Raw genomic sequence first — 19,287 nt, 5'->3', positions numbered from 1 at the left:
CCCACGGGTAAGCGGGCGCGGCGGGAAGGCTAACGGCAGCTAGACCGCCTACCATCCGACCTCAACCTCAAGTTACGAGTCAACCGGAGGGACCCAAGCCAAGCCGACACCCACGGCCAGATCTGGACGCAGCTGGTATCGATCGGCCGCGACGCCGAAGGGCCGCTCCGGCGCGGGCGTGTCAACGGTGATCTCAAGCTCGTAGAGGCGCTACGGCTGGGTAGCGAGAAGGGTTTCCCGATGCGAAGGCTGGTCACGTTATGGAACCACCAAGGATGGCGGGACATGACGACGAGATGGTGCCGCACAAGGCTGGGCCTCGAGACCTTCAGCATCTCGACGTTCGAATGGATGGCCCGGCTCCGGGTCGACGACTACTGGTTTTCGACGCTGGACACGGTGCTCCGCACCATCGAGGCCCTGCCGCTCGACGGGTGCGGCGAACCCGGGCAGGCCGACTGGCACCGGATGGCAGCAGGTCTCGGAGGGGTCGGCCGACCACGGGACGCAGTGGAATCCTTTTTCTTCAAGGACGAGGGCGGCCGTCGCGCCCGGCGGGACGAAGGCCTGCTCGCATTCCTGGACGACGTCAGATACGGCGCCGTGTGCGAGGCCATTGCGGCCGCTCCCGAGCTCGCCTTCCCCGACCTACGGCGCTTCCTCCGCACCAAGAAGGCCGACGCACAAACGGCGGTCCGTATCCTCCAGCACACCATCGCCTGGATCGACCAGGATAGCGCCGTCGCCGTTGACGAGGTAAACCCCAAGACCCAGAACAAGCCATTACTACGAGAGCACCTGCTGGACGCGCTCGGCAAGATCGGCCGGTCTCGCGGCGTCAAGGGCCATACCGCCTCGGCAGCGGCGGCGCAACAGCTGCAGCAGCGCGTCCTCAACTTTGTCCGGGATCACATCGACGAGTTTACCGCAACGGAGGAGGCCAAGACGCTTATCAACGACAATATGTCACTCGTCAACAGTCCGGCCTATGCCGACCGGTTTACCCTCGACTCCTGGGCCCGCCTTCTGCGCCTTGTGAGGCGTGACACCGACGTAGACGGCCACACACTCCGCCCGGAGTGGCAGACCGCCCACGCGACGCGCTAGAGAGGGCATCAGAAACAGGTCTCAGCGCTGGTGCGGACGTTTTTGTAGATGTGTTCCGGCTAGCCGCCGACCGCCCCGGGCTATATGACGCCGCTATACGTTCAGACCTCAATGTAAGATCGAGGCGCTCATCGCAGGCCTCCCTAACGATATATTAATACTAAGTAGCCGCGCCGCCGAGTTCTACCCCCTAGCCCGGGAGGCACCATCGCGGATTCTAATACCGGCGACGAAGTACGTCGTCCACCCGAACCGAACGTACGAACCACCGGGGGTTCCGGCGTTTCGGTTCGGCTTGGTACTGTATCCTTACTCGGTACGCCGGTATTAGAATCCCGATGGTGCCTCCCGGGCTAGGGGTGTAACTCGGCGGCGCGGCTACTTAGTATTAATATATCGTTAGGGAGGCCTGCGATGAGCGCCTCGATCTTACATTAGAGGTCTGAACGTATAGCGGCGTCATATAGCCCGGGGCGGTCGGCGGCTAGCCGGAACACATCTACACAAAACGTCCGCACCAGCGCTAGACCTGTTTCTAATCCCTCTCTGGCGCGTCGCGTGGGCGGTCTGCCACTCCGGGCGGAGTGTGTGGCCGTCTACGTCGGTGTCACGCCTCACAAGGCGCAGAAGGCGGGCCCAGGAGTCGAGGGTAAACCGGTCGGCATAGGCCGGACTGTTGACGAGTGACATATTGTCGTTGATAAGCGTCTTGGCCTCCTCCGTTGCGGTAAACTCGTCGATGTGATCCCGGACAAAGTTGAGGACGCGCTGCTGCAGCTGTTGCGCCGCCGCTGCCGAGGCGGTATGGCCCTTGACGCCGCGAGACCGGCCGATCTTGCCGAGCGCGTCCAGCAGGTGCTCTCGTAGTAATGGCTTGTTCTGGGTCTTGGGGTTTACCTCGTCAACGGCGACGGCGCTATCCTGGTCGATCCAGGCGATGGTGTGCTGGAGGATACGGACCGCCGTTTGTGCGTCGGCCTTCTTGGTGCGGAGGAAGCGCCGTAGGTCGGGGAAGGCGAGCTCGGGAGCGGCCGCAATGGCCTCGCACACGGCGCCGTATCTGACGTCGTCCAGGAATGCGAGCAGGCCTTCGTCCCGCCGGGCGCGACGGCCGCCCTCGTCCTTGAAGAAAAAGGATTCCACTGCGTCCCGTGGTCGGCCGACCCCTCCGAGACCTGCTGCCATCCGGTGCCAGTCGGCCTGCCCGGGTTCGCCGCACCCGTCGAGCGGCAGGGCCTCGATGGTGCGGAGCACCGTGTCCAGCGTCGAAAACCAGTAGTCGTCGACCCGGAGCCGGGCCATCCATTCGAACGTCGAGATGCTGAAGGTCTCGAGGCCCAGCCTTGTGCGGCACCATCTCGTCGTCATGTCCCGCCATCCTTGGTGGTTCCATAACGTGACCAGCCTTCGCATTGGGAAACCCTTCTCGCTACCCAGCCGTAGCGCCTCTACGAGCTTGAGATCACCGTTGACACGCCCGCGCCGGAGCGGCCCTTCGGCGTCGCGGCCGATCGATACCAGCTGCGTCCAGATCTGGCCGTGGGTGTCGGCTTGGCTTGGGTCCCTCCGGTTGACTCGTAACTTGAGGTTGAGGTCGGATGGTAGGCGGTCTAGCTGCCGTTAGCCTTCCCGCCGCGCCCGCTTACCCGTGGGCGGTACCGGTTGGTTGCCCACCTTGGTCGTAGAGCTCGCACGTCCACCATAGGTCCGACGCCGACCCGCCCGTCTCCTTCATATACGCCCGGAGGGCCTCGATGCGGTGCTGGCCTGCCATCACCTCGGGCGTGCTGCCGTTCACCGCGGCCCAGCCGAGAAAGTCGTCCTCGCCGCCCCGGTCGCTCCCTGGCTGCGCGCTTTGCATGCGGCGGACCTCCTCGGCGCCGCAGAGTACGAGGATGCGGTGTTCTGAGGCGCGGCGTTCTAGACCGCTCCTCTTAAAGACCTCCTTCAGTTCGCGAGCATGCCCTGCCTCGAGCGGGCGGTTCCTGCCGACGCTCCACCTCGTCCCGAGCGTATCGACTAGCATCTTGGCCACGGCGAGCAGGTAGGGCCTGGCGCGCTCCCGGACTGATTCGCTCTCGCCAAGGAAGGCATCCTCTTTCGTCTGGCGTTTTCGGTTGGGCGCCGCCTCGGCAGCGTCCCTTGCCCTTCTCTTCCGCTTCTTCTCTGTTGTTGTCGTCTGTGGCATTGTGGTGGTGATGGTTGGTTTCCTCTGGGGTTCTGATGAGGTGGGTGTGGGTTGGCCTAGGCTTTTATTATATACGACCATGTTAAAGGGTCTGGGACCGGGCAGGTGCTGGTAGGGGTCTCTGCCTGCTGATTGGTCGCCTTGGGCTACCGACGTATGGAGCGCGATGCCTCCGGGTGGGTCGCCGCCGGGTCCGCTCCGCCGCTGGCTTCCTATAGCCGGCTTTGAGGGCAGGCTTTGAGGGCAGGCTTTGAGAGCAAGCGCTGGCCCTATCTAGTATTGAACACCCTAGGGTTGTGGATAGGATTCACCTTCATCGTGTGAGCTTGCATGTTAGGAGGAGCTATACTATAGCCATTCACCTTATCTTGGTCTGGCTAGAGCTCGTCTCGGCACTTCTACCTGTCCTTAACACCTCCATCCAGTCGATTCCCTAGATCAAACAGATAAAGCGCTTATCTAGTAGGGAAAGACCCATCTAGTCAGCTTCAGGCTACACTAGTTTACAATTATATAACATACTATATTTCACCGTAGTGTAAATTACTGCCTCCCAGGCCCAGCTCGTCAACAGTCCTTTTATATGCGCGCATATGCTAGCTGTAGTTGAATTGCTCAAGGTTAGGAAAGCTCTAGTATGTTGTTGCAAGCAGTTCGTTGTGGGAGAAAAAGCTTTGCCTACCATTATTTCATCTTCACTTTGCTCTTACTTTTACATTCAATTATACACTTTTATTCATCACATAGCCGTACTTCACTATATCAATATAAGAACCTAACAACTACTAAAACAACATTCTATAAATCATTTTCTACCTACGTATCTACTCTTACTCTAGTGTGGTGGTGTACCTGCTGCGATATGCCTCCTTTGACGCTGCTCTCTTTGACTGCTGGCTGGGTGCAGTTGAAGCATCACGCGCGGAAGCGGAATTACTAATCCCCATATCTGCCGGCGAGCTGCGCTACAGTCTCCCTCGCTCCATCAGTAGCCCCACGTACGCCCCTGCTCTGCCTCCCCATGTTGATAACCACTCTCCCCTTACCACCATATACCCAACTTTTTATCCCCCCTCTTCCGTCATCTATCTACCTTACTTCAAATAGTATTTTTACGCGTCGTAATAGCTCCTTTACCTTCCTTCCTTACTATGCTTATCTTTATTGGTATCGGTTTGCCTGCTACTGGCAAGGAGAATGCAACGCATCTTATGGCTATACGGTGCATCCTCTCCAAACGCGTTAGGCAAGGTATTGCTTTTTGCGACGCTATACCCGTTTAGTTTAACGCGTTTCAGCTACCTATTCGGTCTATTAACAGCCTGTTATCGACCGTACTGTTCTGGTCGCGTCCTTATTGTTCTAGTCGCGTCCTTCTTCCTCTTCTTCTTCTTCCTGTCTTCCTCTTCTTCTTCTTCTTCCTGTCTTCCTCTATAGGTTCCTTTCACTCTTCTCTTAGCTCCGTTCGCGCTCGTCCGTCACGCCTACTGCTGCTCTAGGTGCAACTCCTCCTTATCCTTCTTTATTTATGTTGATGTAAAGGCTTCTTTTCTTGAATCTCTACATATACCGCGTTCAGGTAATTATCTATTAACCTCCTCTTTTTATTTCAACGATGTGTTTTCGCTTAAGTCCTCAACATGAGGTTTTTACCTTAGGGAGCTTTCCGTGGGCTGGACGCACGCGCGCGTAGCAAACAGACTCCTCATAATAAGGTAACTATGCATATCTCTGTTTTGTCCTGGGGGCAAATTTCTGTTCTGCACCTGGGGGCATATCTCTGTTCTGCACCTGGGGGCAGATGATCAGTTCTGCACCTGGGGGCATATCTTCTTTTGCACCTGGGGCAGATGATCTGTTCTGCCCCTGGGGGCATATCTCTGTTCTGCACCTGGGGGCATATCTCTGTTTTGCACCTGGGGGCATATCTTCTTCTGCACCTGGGGGCATATCTTCTTTTGCACCTGGGGGCAGATGATCTGTTCTGCCCCTGGGGGCATATCTCTGTTCTGCACCTGGGGGCATATCTCTGTTCTGCCCCTGGGGGCATATCTTCTTTTGCCCCTGGGGGCATAAGGAAGTTTTGCACCTGGGGGCATATCTCTGTTCTGCACCTGGGGGCAGATGATCAGTTCTGCCCCTGGGGGCATATCTCTGTTCTGCCCCTGGGGGCATATCTTGTTTTGCACCTGGGGGCATAAGGAAGTTCTGCACCTGGGGGCAGATGATCTGTTCTGCACCTGGGGGCATATCTCTGTTCTGCCCCTGGGGGCATATCTCTGTTCTACCCCTGGGGGCATATCTCTGTTTTGCACCTGGGGGCATATCTTCTTTTGCCCCTGGGGGCATATCTCTGTTCTGCACCTGGGGGCATATCTTCTTTTGCCCCTGGGGGCATAAGGAAGTTTTGTACCTGGGGGCATATCTCTGTTTTGCACCTGGGGCATATCTTCTTCTGCACCTGGGGGCATATCTCTGTTTTGCACCTGGGGGCATATCTCTGTTCTGCCCCTGGGGGCATATCTCTGTTCTACCCCTGGGGGCATATCTCTGTTTTGCACCTGGGGGCATATCTTCTTTTGCCCCTGGGGGCATATCTCTGTTCTGCACCTGGGGGCAGATGATCAGTTCTGCCCCTGGGGGCATATCTCTGTTTTGCCCCTGGGGGCATATCTCTGTTCTACCCCTGGGGGCATATCTCTGTTTTGCACCTGGGGGCATATCTTCTTTTGCCCCTGGGGGCATATCTCTGTTCTGCACCTGGGGGCATATCTTCTTTTGCCCCTGGGGGCATAAGGAAGTTTTGTACCTGGGGGCATATCTCTGTTCTGCCCCTGGGGGCATATCTTGTTTTGCACCTGGGGGCATAAGGAAGTTCTGCACCTGGGGGCAGATGATCTGTTCTGCACCTGGGGGCATATCTCTGTTCTGCCCCTGGGGGCATATCTTGTTTTGCACCTGGGGGCAGATGATCTGTTCTGCCCCTGGGGGCATATCTCTGTTCTGCACCTGGGGGCATATCTCTGTTCTGCACCTGGGGGCAAATCTCTGTTCTGCCCCTGGGGGCATATCTCTGTTTTGTCCTAGGGGCAGATGGAAACACCTAAAGGCTTTTATACCTAGGTAACGTCAAGATAATATAGTCACTGGTTTCATCATTACGTAGTGTAATAGTAGGTACTTAATATAGAATTACCGTAGATACCATATTCTTACTATTCAATCTAATGGTACGAGCTGGATAAGGCAACCAACTGTGGCACAAAGCAAAAGCTTCGATAATGATGACTTACGTCCCTAAGCCTCTCCTCCCTCCCTCCCTCCAACCCTCCCTCCCTCCCTCCCTCCTTCCCTCCTCCCCCTCCCCCCCCCCCCCCCCCCCCAAGGCTGGCCCTAACCCGAGGGGGCCGGGGCCGTGGGCGGCGTCTACTGGTTCGAATAGCGGTTTTAACAGCGGTTCAAATACTGGTTCGAATAGCGGTTTTAACAGTGGTTCAAATACTGGTTCGAATAGCGGTTTTAACAGTGGTTCAAATACTGGTTCGAATAGCGGTTTTAACAGCGGTTTTAACAGTGGTTCAAATACTGGTTCGAATAGCGGTTTTAACAGTGGTTCAAATACTGGTTCAAATAGCGGTTTTAACAGCGGTTTTAACAGCGGTTCAATACTGGTTCAAATAGCGGTTTTAACAGCGGTTTTAACAGCGGTTCAAATACCGGCTCAAATAGCGGTTTTAACAGCGGTTATAATAGCGTTTCAAATACCGCTTACAACAGCGCTTCAAATACCGCTTACAACAGCGCTTCAAATACCGCTTCTATTAATTATACCTACTCTTCTTCTAAAATATAATCTTATTTTACTTCTTTATCCTTACTCTTATACCCTCTTTCCCTCTTCCTCTTACAAATTCAACCCCTCCTCAAACCTTATACCTACTTTTTATTCTCTATATTCTTAACCCTAAGCTTTCTTTATAAACCTAACCCTAACCATGGCTACCGCTGCCCTGCCGGCTGCTGGACACCACGGGTTGCCCCCGCATACAAGTACGCCGGGCGACGGAGACAACCCTAAGAACTACAATAAAGGTTCGCAATAGAGCGTAAATCAATATCAATAATAACCCTTATTCTCATCAAACTCTATCTATAATGACCTTTTCAACCCTAACATATATCGCTTTTTCTCTACCTTCTTTATATACTTCATTAACTTAACCCTTTTTTCTATATAATATAAAGTAACCCTCGTTTTATTTATAACACCTCTCCATCCTCCTCCTCTATATTAAAAAAAAACCTAGAATTCGTTTCTTGATTAGTTTCTCCTTCTTTTCTCGGTAGAAACTAGATCGCTACGTCCCGAACCAATATATACCCCCTCTATATGCTTCCTATATAATGGCCTCCTATAATGTATGTATATTGGTCCCCTCCGACCTGTGGAACCGCCGCCGTCCTCCGACCCACCGGAAAAAGCCCTCCCGGTCGCCACTATTAACCCCAAACTCCCTCTTCGCCAGTTCCCGAACCCTCCCGCTCTTTAGCCCAATCAGAACCACCGGCAATACCTTGTTAATATCTTTATAGCGCCCTTCCTCGTCCGCCTCGCCTTCCCTCCTCTCCTCGCACTAGTTAAGCGGTAGTTTATACGTAAAGTAGCACGATAGCGGCCCGAACGTTATCTTCTTCCGTACCACCGCGTAGCCCTCGCCGGATACCTTATTACACTACTCGTCCCGGTGCGTATACCGTGGCTCGTCTGGCGTCCCCTCCCTCTCGGTTCTTACGTGGTGGCGCCGGACATGATATACCGCGTACTCATCCGCAACCTCGTCCAGCCAGCGGAACAGCGTCCGGACCCGTCGCCCTTCCCCCTTCCCAAAGTTGCTCCACCGGGCAGCGGTCCGCGCCTGCTCCTCGCATCGGTCACAAAGCTCCGCGCCCGCTATGTCCTTGCACGATTCGCCGGCAACCCCGTCCATAAACGCACTGACGACCGTCCGTCGACACCCTGCCGTCGACACGAACGCCTCCATCTCGGCCCGGTTACGTTCGTCTACGGAGCTGCCGTGCGGGTCGGGCCGGCTCGGCCGTCCGTCGTGCACGATGACCGACTCTACTACCTCCCCTGCCCGCCGTCCCCCTCGCCCTGTCTGCTGCACAAAGTCCACGAGCCCGTACGGCTGTTCCGCGTGGATCACTGCCACGATGCCCTGGATGTCCACCCCTGTCCCCAAGCCCGACGTGGCCGTGATCCATCGCTGTCCCCCACCCCCGGCCTACCCTGCCCGCACCCCGTGGTATTCTTCCTCGCTTATGCCGCTGTGGTGGAAGCCGCAGCCGACCTCGTCGGCTATGACGACGCATTGGCGCCTCGATCGGTAGTAGATTACGCCCTTCTCCCCCCCGGATATCGTGGCCTCTAGCCGCTTGGCCGTCTCCGCCACCTGCCGCTCCACCGCCCCGCCCCCGGCCGTGACTTGCTCCACCCGGTACCGGCAATTCACCTTTGTCGTCCGATCCCGTACCATCGTTACCGCCTTTACTAATATCTGCTCCCGGAACTAGTCCTCGAGCACCTCCGGCATCGTCGCAGTCAAGAGTACTAACGGGCAGCTATAGCGGTATAAGCTTCGGAGCTCTCCTAGCCGAGCCCTGAAACCGATATCCGTAATAACGGTATAGTACTCGTCGATGAATATCCGTCGGAGCAAGCCGGTATATAATAGTCCGTCGGTATATGCGGAAAACTCCCCCGCGCTAATAACGTCCGTACTAACGACTACCAGCCGGGCGGCCCGCGGTAGCCCTTCCCGTCCGGCGTATGCTGACGATCGGAAACGGATGTAGTCCACGCCTATGGATACGGCGCGCGTGACCAGATCCTCCATTAGCACCACGAATAGCACAACCACGATGTTAGTCCCGCCGTTCGCCATAACGGCCGGCAATATAAATAATATACTCTTACCGGCCCCTGTCGGTAGCACGCTCATAACGGACTAGCTACCCTCTAGTACTATAATCGCGCGTATACTCTTAGCCTACTTACTACTACGCCATATCGCCCCGGGCCCGAGCAGCCTATACAACCCCGCTGCTATCGCCTCTTCCGCGTCCTCTACGGCGGCCTGCCCCGCATATACTTAGAGCGGCCGAGTCCCGCCTACTATCGCGTACCGTGCTCCGCCGCCTCGCCGGCCCGTTTCTATTTGCCATCCCCGGTCGCCTCCCCATCCAGAAACCGATACTATAGCCGGCTAATCTCCTTAAACGTCGCGATTATCTCCGGCTATAACTTTCCTAGAAACCCGATATATACGATATAATATATTACGTAACCCGGCTCCCATGAGTCGACGCTAGATCCTATACGATATTCTAGCTTCCTCCGCAGTATACCGGCTCGCTAGTGACGGGATCGACCTTGACGTCGTCGTTCGCCCTATCGTCGTCGTCGTCTAGCCGGCTCTCGATCTGTTTTAGCGCGAGTCCCCGTATTCGACGACCTATCTCGATAGCTATAGCCGGTATCGTCCTATGCCGAGCCGTATGCCCGTCGCCGCCTGCATTACGCGCGCTATCGTCCGGCTGAGCTGCTTAGTATCCTATACCCGCGAGCTGCCGTCTCGCCATATGAACTCTAGCTGCTCCCGCGCGGTTCGGCTAGTTGGGCCTTATGCCGGAGCGCCCGCTCCGCCGGGATGATCTATAATATACGCTATTATTATCTGCCCGATTACGTCGGGGACGAACCGGGCTACTTTACGCGAGTTGTCCCGGATCGCCTTTATCTTATCTCGGTCCGTTACGATTATTACCTGCCCGTCGAGTACGAAGATGTTGCGGATGAGCTGCCACGAGTCGCAGTGCCGCAGCGTCGCTACCTCGGGCCCTCGGCCGGGCAGCCCGCCCTATGCGTGGACGAGCACCATCAGTACCTCCCGGAACATCTTCAGCCGTCGCAGCCACTGCCGAACCCCCTCTCGCTTGACCTGTTGCTTTCTCGGGTCCTATATCGACGCCCCGAGCTGCCTTATCACCACCGCCGGTCCGGGCTCTAGCTAGTCGTTCTCCGCCTTCGTTGCGAATGACTAGCTAGCCCCGAGCCGCACTATACTATCGACGAGCCGTCCTAGCTTAATACGCGTCTTGATCAGCTCCAGTCCCCCCCGTACAGTATACCGAGTAGCTTCCGTGCGTCGACGACCTGGTCCCGGAGCGCCCGCGTGAAGTCCCGGACGACGATACGCTCGCCGTTATAGAATAGCAACTCGCCGTCATCCGCCCAACGTACCGATAGCTGCCCGCCCATCCGCATCCGCCAGCCTTTCCCGAGCGCTATCCATCCGATATGGTGCTGGCGATTATATGCGCGCCCATACATATCCAAGCGGCATGTTGGTCCCGGAACGTAAGTACTGCCGGAACCCCGACCTCGTCCTGGTCCCGTGGCTGGTCCTCGAACGCCGCCTCCAAGAAGAAGAGCCGGCACCACCACAAGATGGCTGCTAGTATGCCCGTATATAAGTGCGGCTCGGTATACCCGAGCGGACGAGATCGGATCCCTAGCGCTGCACAAAAGCACAGCAGCGAGCTTGCGTATACGTGCCCGCCGACCCGGGTCTTGATCGAGAATTCGCCCTCCCAGCCACATATAAAACGTATCCCAACCCTTTCTTCCATCTTTTATAATCTGCACCCCTTTAGCAGCCATCTGCTCCTCGAATACGCCGCTCCATACCACCTCTAGAAGTTTTACTATACTGGCCGTAAATACTTCTATTAGTATACTTCCTAGTTGGTACGCTTATCCCTTTACCTAGTGAAACCGCCCGCCGTCCTTTACCTCGCCTTCCTACCGCTTACAAAACTCCTATAATAACCCGTAGTAAAAGTAGCTAGAGAATAGCTCGAGACGCCTCTTACCGAATATCTCCCGCTCGGTAGTCCTTATACCTTACTATACCTATATCTACTCCGTCTCTACCCTCCTCGGGTATTAAAAATATATACCTCTCGTCGTCTCTTACCCTAAATATAATATATACCTCTTACGTCGCCCGTAAAGCTACGTAAGAAATGCTTCTATTTCGCTAGCCTTACCTATCTTCTCTACCCTAACTTTCTATTAGTCTAGCTTTATATACCTATCTAGTATATAGAACGCTGCCCGGCCTCCTTTACTATCTTTTACTATGCTATCCTGTTATTATAGCCGAGAACGAACCTTAATCTTAACCCTGGATCGCCCCCGCGGTAGACGTCGTATACTTCTTCGTCCTCTTTATAGCTAGAACGGTTACTTCTCCCGTTTATTATTCGGTCGAGAATAACCCGTCTATATTCGTCGCCGGCGAGATACTCTTTTATTGCCGCCTCCTATTACGATCCGCTGCTGTTGCCGCTGCGGCGTACTACGATTAATATGCTCGGCTGCCCGTCGCGCCCCGCTCGCCCGCTCTCCTGCACGAATCGGTGGAGTCCCGTTGGCATGTCGGCGTGGATTACGAGCCGTACGTCCGGGATATCGATGCCCAGTCCTAATGCGTTCGTCGCCACTACGACGCCCTCGGCCCCGTTACTTCGACGCCACGCCTCGAGCCGAGCCGCCTTGCCCTCTGTCGAGTCGACGTCGCTGAAGAACGTGGCGCACCCCAGCACTGATCCTAAATGCTCTACCCGCTCGATTGACGTGGCGTATACCACCGCCTTGCCTCGCCCGCCGCTGGCCAGAAGCTCACGTACCCACTGGACTGCTACCCGGCATACCTCGGCCTTAACCGTGTCAAGTGTCTTGAGCGCCGCGTCATCTTCGTCTTGTTCTGCGCCACCGTCGTCCTCGTCACTGATCCTGTCGCTTGCTATGACGACGGAATATCCTATGTTCTTGTGCGTCGTTGCTGTTCGGAACATGCTTACACGACTTGCCTCTAGTCGCATCGCGTGGAAGAATACTACTTCGTCCCTTAGCATAAGCGTCGCTATTAAGCATATTATTTATATACCGAACTTACGAATCGCCTCCCCGAGCTCGCTAAGCCGTGGCCGGAAGCTCCGTGAACCCTTTAGTACGATATAGTATTCGTTTATAATGATACGGTCTAGCGCTTACCTCCCTTCTAGCCGTACGATAAAGTTTTTAAACCCCTTTATAACGGCTGACTCGACCGTAACGAAGATAATAGACGCCGCCTGGTTGTTCTTCCGGCTCTGCCATACGTGCGATGTGATCCCCGCCTTAACGTATCGCCTGTGTAGATCTGTCCGTAGCGCTACTAGCGGCGTTATAACCACCGTTACCCCGTCCGGCGAGTAGAACGCCGGTAACATGAACGAGATGCTCTTGCCGCCGCCCGTCCCTATTACCTGCACGATCGGCGTGTACCCGCTGGCGATAGCGAGCACCGCTTCTCTCTGGTTTCTGCGGAACCCCGCCGAGTCGTCCCCCGTCATTACCGTAGCTGGCCTTTTAAGTCTATCCTCCTTAGCTTCTCGAACCGTCGGAGCCTCGCCTCGAGCTGTGGCCCTTCGTACGCCTCCGTCTTTTTCCTCTTATATCCCGCGGAGTCCTATTTCGACTCCGAATCCTTGGCGCCGAACCTTAGAAACCTATATATTAATAGCTAACTCTATGGAACTATTATTACCTCGCTGCGAGACCACTACCGAACTATATAAGCTCTCGTACGTAGATCATGCCTACTAGCCGCGTACTATGTCCCGCCTATAAGTCCTACGGGCTATCCTCGACCTCGTCTATTCCCTCGTCCGACCCCAAGCCTTCGTCGTCTCCACCCGGCCGGCCAAACGACTCGTTCAAGTAGCGGTTAGTAATACCGATAGCTATATACCGCTATATACTTACGTTAACCTAGCATCCCAGTAGCCTCATACTGGTGCGCTATATAATCCGCCGCGCCCTATCTATCGTCTACGTTCGCTCATCTTTCTACGTCTAATCGCCTACGTATGTGCTCTCATCCCCTGCCTCGTCTATATTTGTACTGCGATTGTTGCTATCCTGACGTTTGTGTTATCCCTCCGTTCTTCAATACTACTACCGTCCTGCTTTCTTCCGGGTCCATCTGCCGAATAATGTCGTCTACCTATAAGAACGCGCTGTATCCGCTGGCCTCGTACATGATGCCCTGTACCTCCTACCAGAATGGCAAGATGAGCCACAGATACCATATGATAAGCTCGCCGACCTCCCTCGGTAGATAGCGGTGGATCACCTTCGCCTGGCCTGTCGTCCGGTACCCTTTATGGTACGCCGTGACGAAGTATAATATCTTGTTATGTACTAGTATGTTGCGGACGCTCCCGTTGACCGTATTGACCGTCCGTAGACCTGCAAGCTCGCTCGCCCGCGCCGGCTGCCCGTTAAGTATATGTAGAAGTATCTATAGTCGCTCGCGGAGTCGTTCAAATGTCCTCTCGAACTCCTGCACAGCTGACGGCTGGAACGGTCGGTCTGTTGACCTACAACCGTTGCTTGTGCTGCTCAGTCCCCAGCGCTCTGCTGCGGCGGGTGACTGCGCCAGCCGTATGAACAGCCAGCCGTCCCCGCTAGAAACCTAACTATTGCGGTCGTTGGCGAGAAATGAGTAGCCCGGCTTTGTCTTGCTGTGGTCGTCTTCGATCGATGACTATGGGATGGCTGGTAGCTGGGACCGCACGTTACTTTCGGGACCGTCTGGTAAACCTGAATCCTCCGTCGCCGTTAGCTCTACGAGTAGCTCCCGCGTCTCTCGGACCAGCTCGTGCAGTGCGTCTGACAGCTGCCCCATCGTGAACCGTACCCGTCTGTATGACACGCGATCGCCCACCCAGTCCATGATACCCGCCGCTGCTGTGTTGTATTGGATATGCATACCGTACGTCCGCGTCTCAAGAATCTAGTCCATCGGCGTCGGCTCTGCGTCCTTCTCGCCCGTTGTGCGCGTTATAAACCGCCATATCTTCGCCCGCGTATGCTGGAACAAGCTCTGTGCCGCGTTCTTTGCTTTATCCTTCCCTAGAGATCTTTCTAGCTCGGTAACCTCATTATGCCGCTCGGTATATACCTGATGGATCACTAGCATACGCGCTACCTTGATAACGGCTGAGTACTTTGTTATGTAGTCTGTGATCTGAACCCAGCCGCCATCCTCGGCAATGCCTATCACCGCGAGTACGCTGAGAAGAGCACTGCTGTAGTCTCCGCCCTTCAGCTGGTGGTCCAGTATGCTGATGAGCATGTCAAGCGCTGCGCGTTCCAGCTTCTCCGGCGTTTAGTGCCCCGTCCCCGTACTGGCTGCTTCCGCTATCTGCTCGAACGAGTCCCACGCTTCTCCCTATGACGACGTTAGTTTATACGGTGGTCGCTTGTCGTCGTCCATTTCCTGTGTGCGGAACCAGATACCTAAGAGACATCGCCATACGCCCTTATATCTCGCCTACGTGTCATCCTCCATGCGGTTATCAAACGGCCTCCTTGGTTTGACGTGCGCTTCTGTACGCTGCGCCTCGAACAGCACGGCTAGCCCGACGGCGTTGGGCGTAGACGTCGCTCGAGCCTGGTCTAGCACGCTGTCGACCGTCGCCCATATCGCCTGGAGCACGACCTCATCTTCATTGATGGGTCCTGTGGTGTTAAATAGTGCGCTGGCACTGAGCCCTTGTAAGTGCACCGCCCACCCTACGCGGGCTAGCCATGGGCTGGGCTCCAGCTTTTCGTTGGCGACGCGGATTAGCTCGTCGTGGCTGGTCTTCATACGTTCTGCTTGGACTTCCCGGAGATCTCGAACGCGGTCTATTGCCTGCTGCGCCGGGCGTCTGTTCGGAGCGGCTTGTAGAGACTTATCGGCCGTCTGTCCCCGGGCCACCTCAAACCACTGGCTGCCGGCTCGGCTTGGGAAGAAGCGTTGGCATTGGACGCCTGTTGTCTATGGCAGCCGTCGGGGCTGCTGGCTTTTCTTGCTTACGTCGCCCCCCTTCTTCCACTCATTCACCCACTCATGTTTCTCTCGACAGTGCTGCTGTATAGTCTGCAGCCGGATGCATACATACGAGCACGTATCGTATCGTATGCCGTCGTTACGTGGCGCTATGATGTATGGGATTGCCGCTATATGTGGGCTGGGATGCTCTAGCCCTGCAATATCAGACTGTGTTTTATACACTGTCGTCTCTTGCTCGATCTTGCAGACAATAGCATATCTCTCTTTAGGTTGAATAGACGAATGACGCGTTCTCAAATGTGCGGCCGACTCGTTAGCAACTACTGCAAACTGACAAGATGTGCAAATAAGCAGACAAAACGACTCAGCAACCATAAATGGTTCCATTATTGATGGCGCCGTAACGATTATCTTTAGATTGAAATATCTATTCCTATCGTCGATAGTTATACTAACTTATACTTCTTGTTCTATGAATGTTTTCTACGACATGGGGTAACCATAGTAACGTGTGGGTGCGACCCATCAACTTCCCAAATGTGGAATCCTCTTCAGCGCACGGGCCAGCCGTCCATGGGGGGAAGTAGAGATGTGGTCCAATCATATAGATGCGGGGGGGTGGAGCGGCGAACACCACATCAAAACTACAGCTTCAGCAATAAAATTACTTATAAATTAATCTAATGTAGTTTTATTTCTAAAATTAGCATACTTCATATCCTATACTTATGTTATATTTTACAACTTAAAGCTAACGTTTTACTCTAGAATCGGCTGAGTTCTTTCAATCAACACCTACCCCCCTAACATTCAACCAACACCTACCCCATGCATGTCACCCCCCACTTTTCCATTTGGTGAGGATTTCAACCATCACCTAGTAGGTGTTTGTAGTTGCCAGTATGTTAGGATAGCTAGTAGCTAGGACCGCACGTTACTTTCGGGACCGTCTAGCAAACCTAAATCCTCCGTCGCCGTTAGCTCTACGAATAGCTCCCGCGTCTCTCGGACTAGCTCGTGCAGTGCGTCTAACAGCTGCCCTATCGTGAACCGTACCCGTCTATATGATACGCGATCGCCCACCCAGTCCATGACACCCGCCGCTGCTATGTTATATTAGATATATATACTATACGTCCGCGTCTCGAGAATCTAGTCTATTGGCGTCGGCTCTACGTCCTTCTCGCCCGTCGTGTGCGTTATGAACCGCCGCATCTTCGCCCACATATACTAGAACAAACTCTGCGCCGCGTTCTCTGCTTTATCCTTCCCTAGAGATCTTTCTAGCTCGGCAACCTCGTCATGCCGCTCGGTATATGCCTAATAGATCATTAGCATACGCACTACCTTGATAACGGCTAAGTACTTCGTTATATAGTCTATAATCTGAACCCAGCCGCCATCCTCGGTAATACCCATCACCGCGAGTGCGCTAAGAAGAGCACTGCTGTAGTCTCCGCCCTTCAGCTGGTGGTCCAGCATGCTGATGAGCATGTTAAGCGCTGCGCGTTCCAGCTTCTCCGGAGTTTAGTGCCCCGTCCCCGTGCTGGCTGCTTCCGCCATCTGCTCGAACGAGTCCCACGCTTCTCCCTGTGACGACGTCAGTTTATACGGTGGCCGCTTATCGTCGTCCATTTCCTGTGTGCGGAACCAGACACCTAAGAGACATCGCCACACGCCCTTATATCTCGCCCACGTATCATCCTCCATGCGGTTATCAAACGGCCTCCTTGGTTTGACGTACGCTTCTATACGCTGCGCCTCGAACAGCACGGCCAGCCCGACGGCGTTGGGCGCAGACGTCGCTCGAGCCTGGTCTAGCACGCTGTCGACCGTCGCCCACATCGCCTGGAGCACGACCTCATCTTCATTAATGGGTCCTGTGGTGTTGAATAGTGCGCTGGCACTGAGCCCTTGTAAGTGCACCGCCCACCCTACGCGGGCTAGCCATGGGCTGGGCTCCAGCTTTTCGTTGGCGACGCGGATCAGCTCGTCGTGGCTAGTCTTCACACGTTCTACTTGGACTTCCCGGAGATCTCGAACGCGGTCCATTGCCTGCTGCGCCGGGCGTCTGTTCGGAGCGGCTTACAGAGACTCATCGGCCGTCTATCCCCGGGCCACCTCAAACCACTGGCTACCGGCTCGGCTTAGGAAGAAGCGTTGGCATTGGACGCCTATTATCCATGGCAGCCGTCGGGGCTACTGGCTTTTCTTACTCACGTCGCCCCCCTTCTTCCACTCATTCACCCACTCATGTTTCTCTCGACAGTGCTGCTGCATAGTCTGCAGCCGGATACATACATACGAGCACATATCGCATCGTATGCCGTCGTTACGTGGCGCTATGATGTATGGGATTGCCGCTATATGTGGGCTGGGATGCTCTAGCCCTGCAACATCAGACTGTGTTTTATACACTGTCGTCTCTTGCTCGATCTTGCAGACAATAGCACATCTCTCTTTAGGTTGAATAGACGAATGACGCGTTCTCAAATGTGCGGCCGACTCGTTAGCAACTACTGCAAACTGACAAGATGTGCAAATAAGCAGACAAAACGACTCAGCAACCATAAATGGTTCCATTATTGATGGCGTCGTAACGATTATCTTTAGATTGAAATATCTATTCCTATCGTCGATAGTTATACTAACTTATACTTCTCGTTCTATGAATGTTTTCTACGACATGGGGTAACCATAGTAACGTGTGGGTGCGACCCATCAACTTCCCAAATGTGGAATCCTCTTCAGCGCACGGGCCAGCCGTCCATGGGGGGAAGTAGAGATGTGGTCCAATCATATAGATGCGGGGGGGTGGAGCGGCGAACACCACATCAAAACTATAGCTTCAGCAATAAAATTACTCATAAATTAATCTAATGTAGTTTTATTTCTAAAATTAGCATACTTCATATCCTATACTTATGTTATATTTTACAACTTAAAGCTAACGTTTTACTCTAGAATCGGCTGAGTTCTTTCAATCAACACCTACCCCCCTAACATTCAACCAACACCTACCCCATGCATGTCACCCCCCACTTTTCCATTTGGTGAGGATTTCAACCATCACCTAGTAGGTGTTTGTAGTTGCCAGTATGTTAGGGGGCCGGGGCCGTGGGCGGCGGCTACTCTACTCTACTCTACTCTACTCCTCAGCATTGGCGCCGCGAGTGCCCCGGCGGAGGGGAACAGGGGGGTGATGTCACGGGCTGGAGCCCGGTTAAGATCTCCGGCTCTACCGGAGCCACCATTCTGCCGCAGTACACCGCTGAGTCCGGGCCTGTTATGCCATAGCTATCCCATCGAGTGCGGATGGACCCCATTTTCGCCAAGGGCGGGGTAGAGCCAACAAGGGCCTGGGGACCCTTTGAGTTGACCAATAGATCTCTAGTACCTCTAATCTCTATAGATTTTGGGCATGCCAGAGGTACCAGCAATCTCTATCAATACATAATGGTACATTATAATCTAAGCAGCCCTTCTGTGTTTTCCTTCTAGTGCGGGTATTCCCAGATACCTCGCCTAGAGGCTGCTGCTTCCTACTGCCACAATAAGAGCAAGGCGAATTAACCTTCCTTGAACCCTTTCTATGCTGTTCCCATGGAATCGAGGTATTCCTTTTGTCTGTAGCCCGCCTAGGTCGTGAAAGTCTTCGCCCGTCTGCTGATGGGCCAAACTGCTGGATAAGCTGGGCTGCAAGCAGCTGCCGTATCTCTTATGCCCGGGTCGGCACGTCAAAAGGCCGGAAGCAGCCCGGAAGGCCATGCCCGGTAGCCGGAGGTTCGTGAGGTCGGACTGTAGCTGCGTCACAGCGCTCGGGCGTACAGTCTGCATTACAGGCAGCAGTGTGTGTGTGTGTGTTATATTTAACGCCGTGGCGGCAAGGGCGCAGCCGCCCTTGCGGCCGACCTCCCGAAGGGTATATGGCGTGGAGAGCCGTCGCCCTAAAGATCTTCTGGCTGGACCTCAACTACTATACAGCTGCGTACAGAAGTAACAGATGCATTAGATGCAATAGAGGTATCAGAATCACCAGAA

The 19,287-nt window shown here is 54.5% G+C and overlaps 1 protein-coding gene across 1 annotated transcript; it reads right to left on the bottom strand.

Annotated features, from left to right (window-relative positions):
• Window positions 1-4,873: 4,873 nt before the first annotated feature.
• Window positions 4,874-6,543, bottom strand: BDP81DRAFT_135100 (uncharacterized protein). The gene is made up of 4 exons (XM_060581779.1): window positions 6,179-6,543; window positions 5,385-5,484; window positions 5,212-5,259; window positions 4,874-5,136 (listed from the first exon to the last, which is right to left on the bottom strand). The coding sequence occupies exons 1-4, from the start codon at window positions 6,362-6,364 to the stop codon at window positions 5,015-5,017; spliced, it is 456 nt and encodes a 151-aa protein (XP_060450123.1). The 5' UTR covers window positions 6,365-6,543; the 3' UTR covers window positions 4,874-5,014.
• Window positions 6,544-19,287: the final 12,744 nt, after the last annotated feature.

Source organism: Colletotrichum phormii (assembly GCF_030913505.1).
Source record: "Colletotrichum phormii strain CBS 102054 chromosome Unknown BDP81scaffold_3, whole genome shotgun sequence".
Taxonomy (NCBI): domain Eukaryota; kingdom Fungi; phylum Ascomycota; class Sordariomycetes; order Glomerellales; family Glomerellaceae; genus Colletotrichum; species Colletotrichum phormii.
Note: the sequence above shows the minus strand (reverse complement) of the source record. Positions and strands in the feature narration are given on the sequence as shown.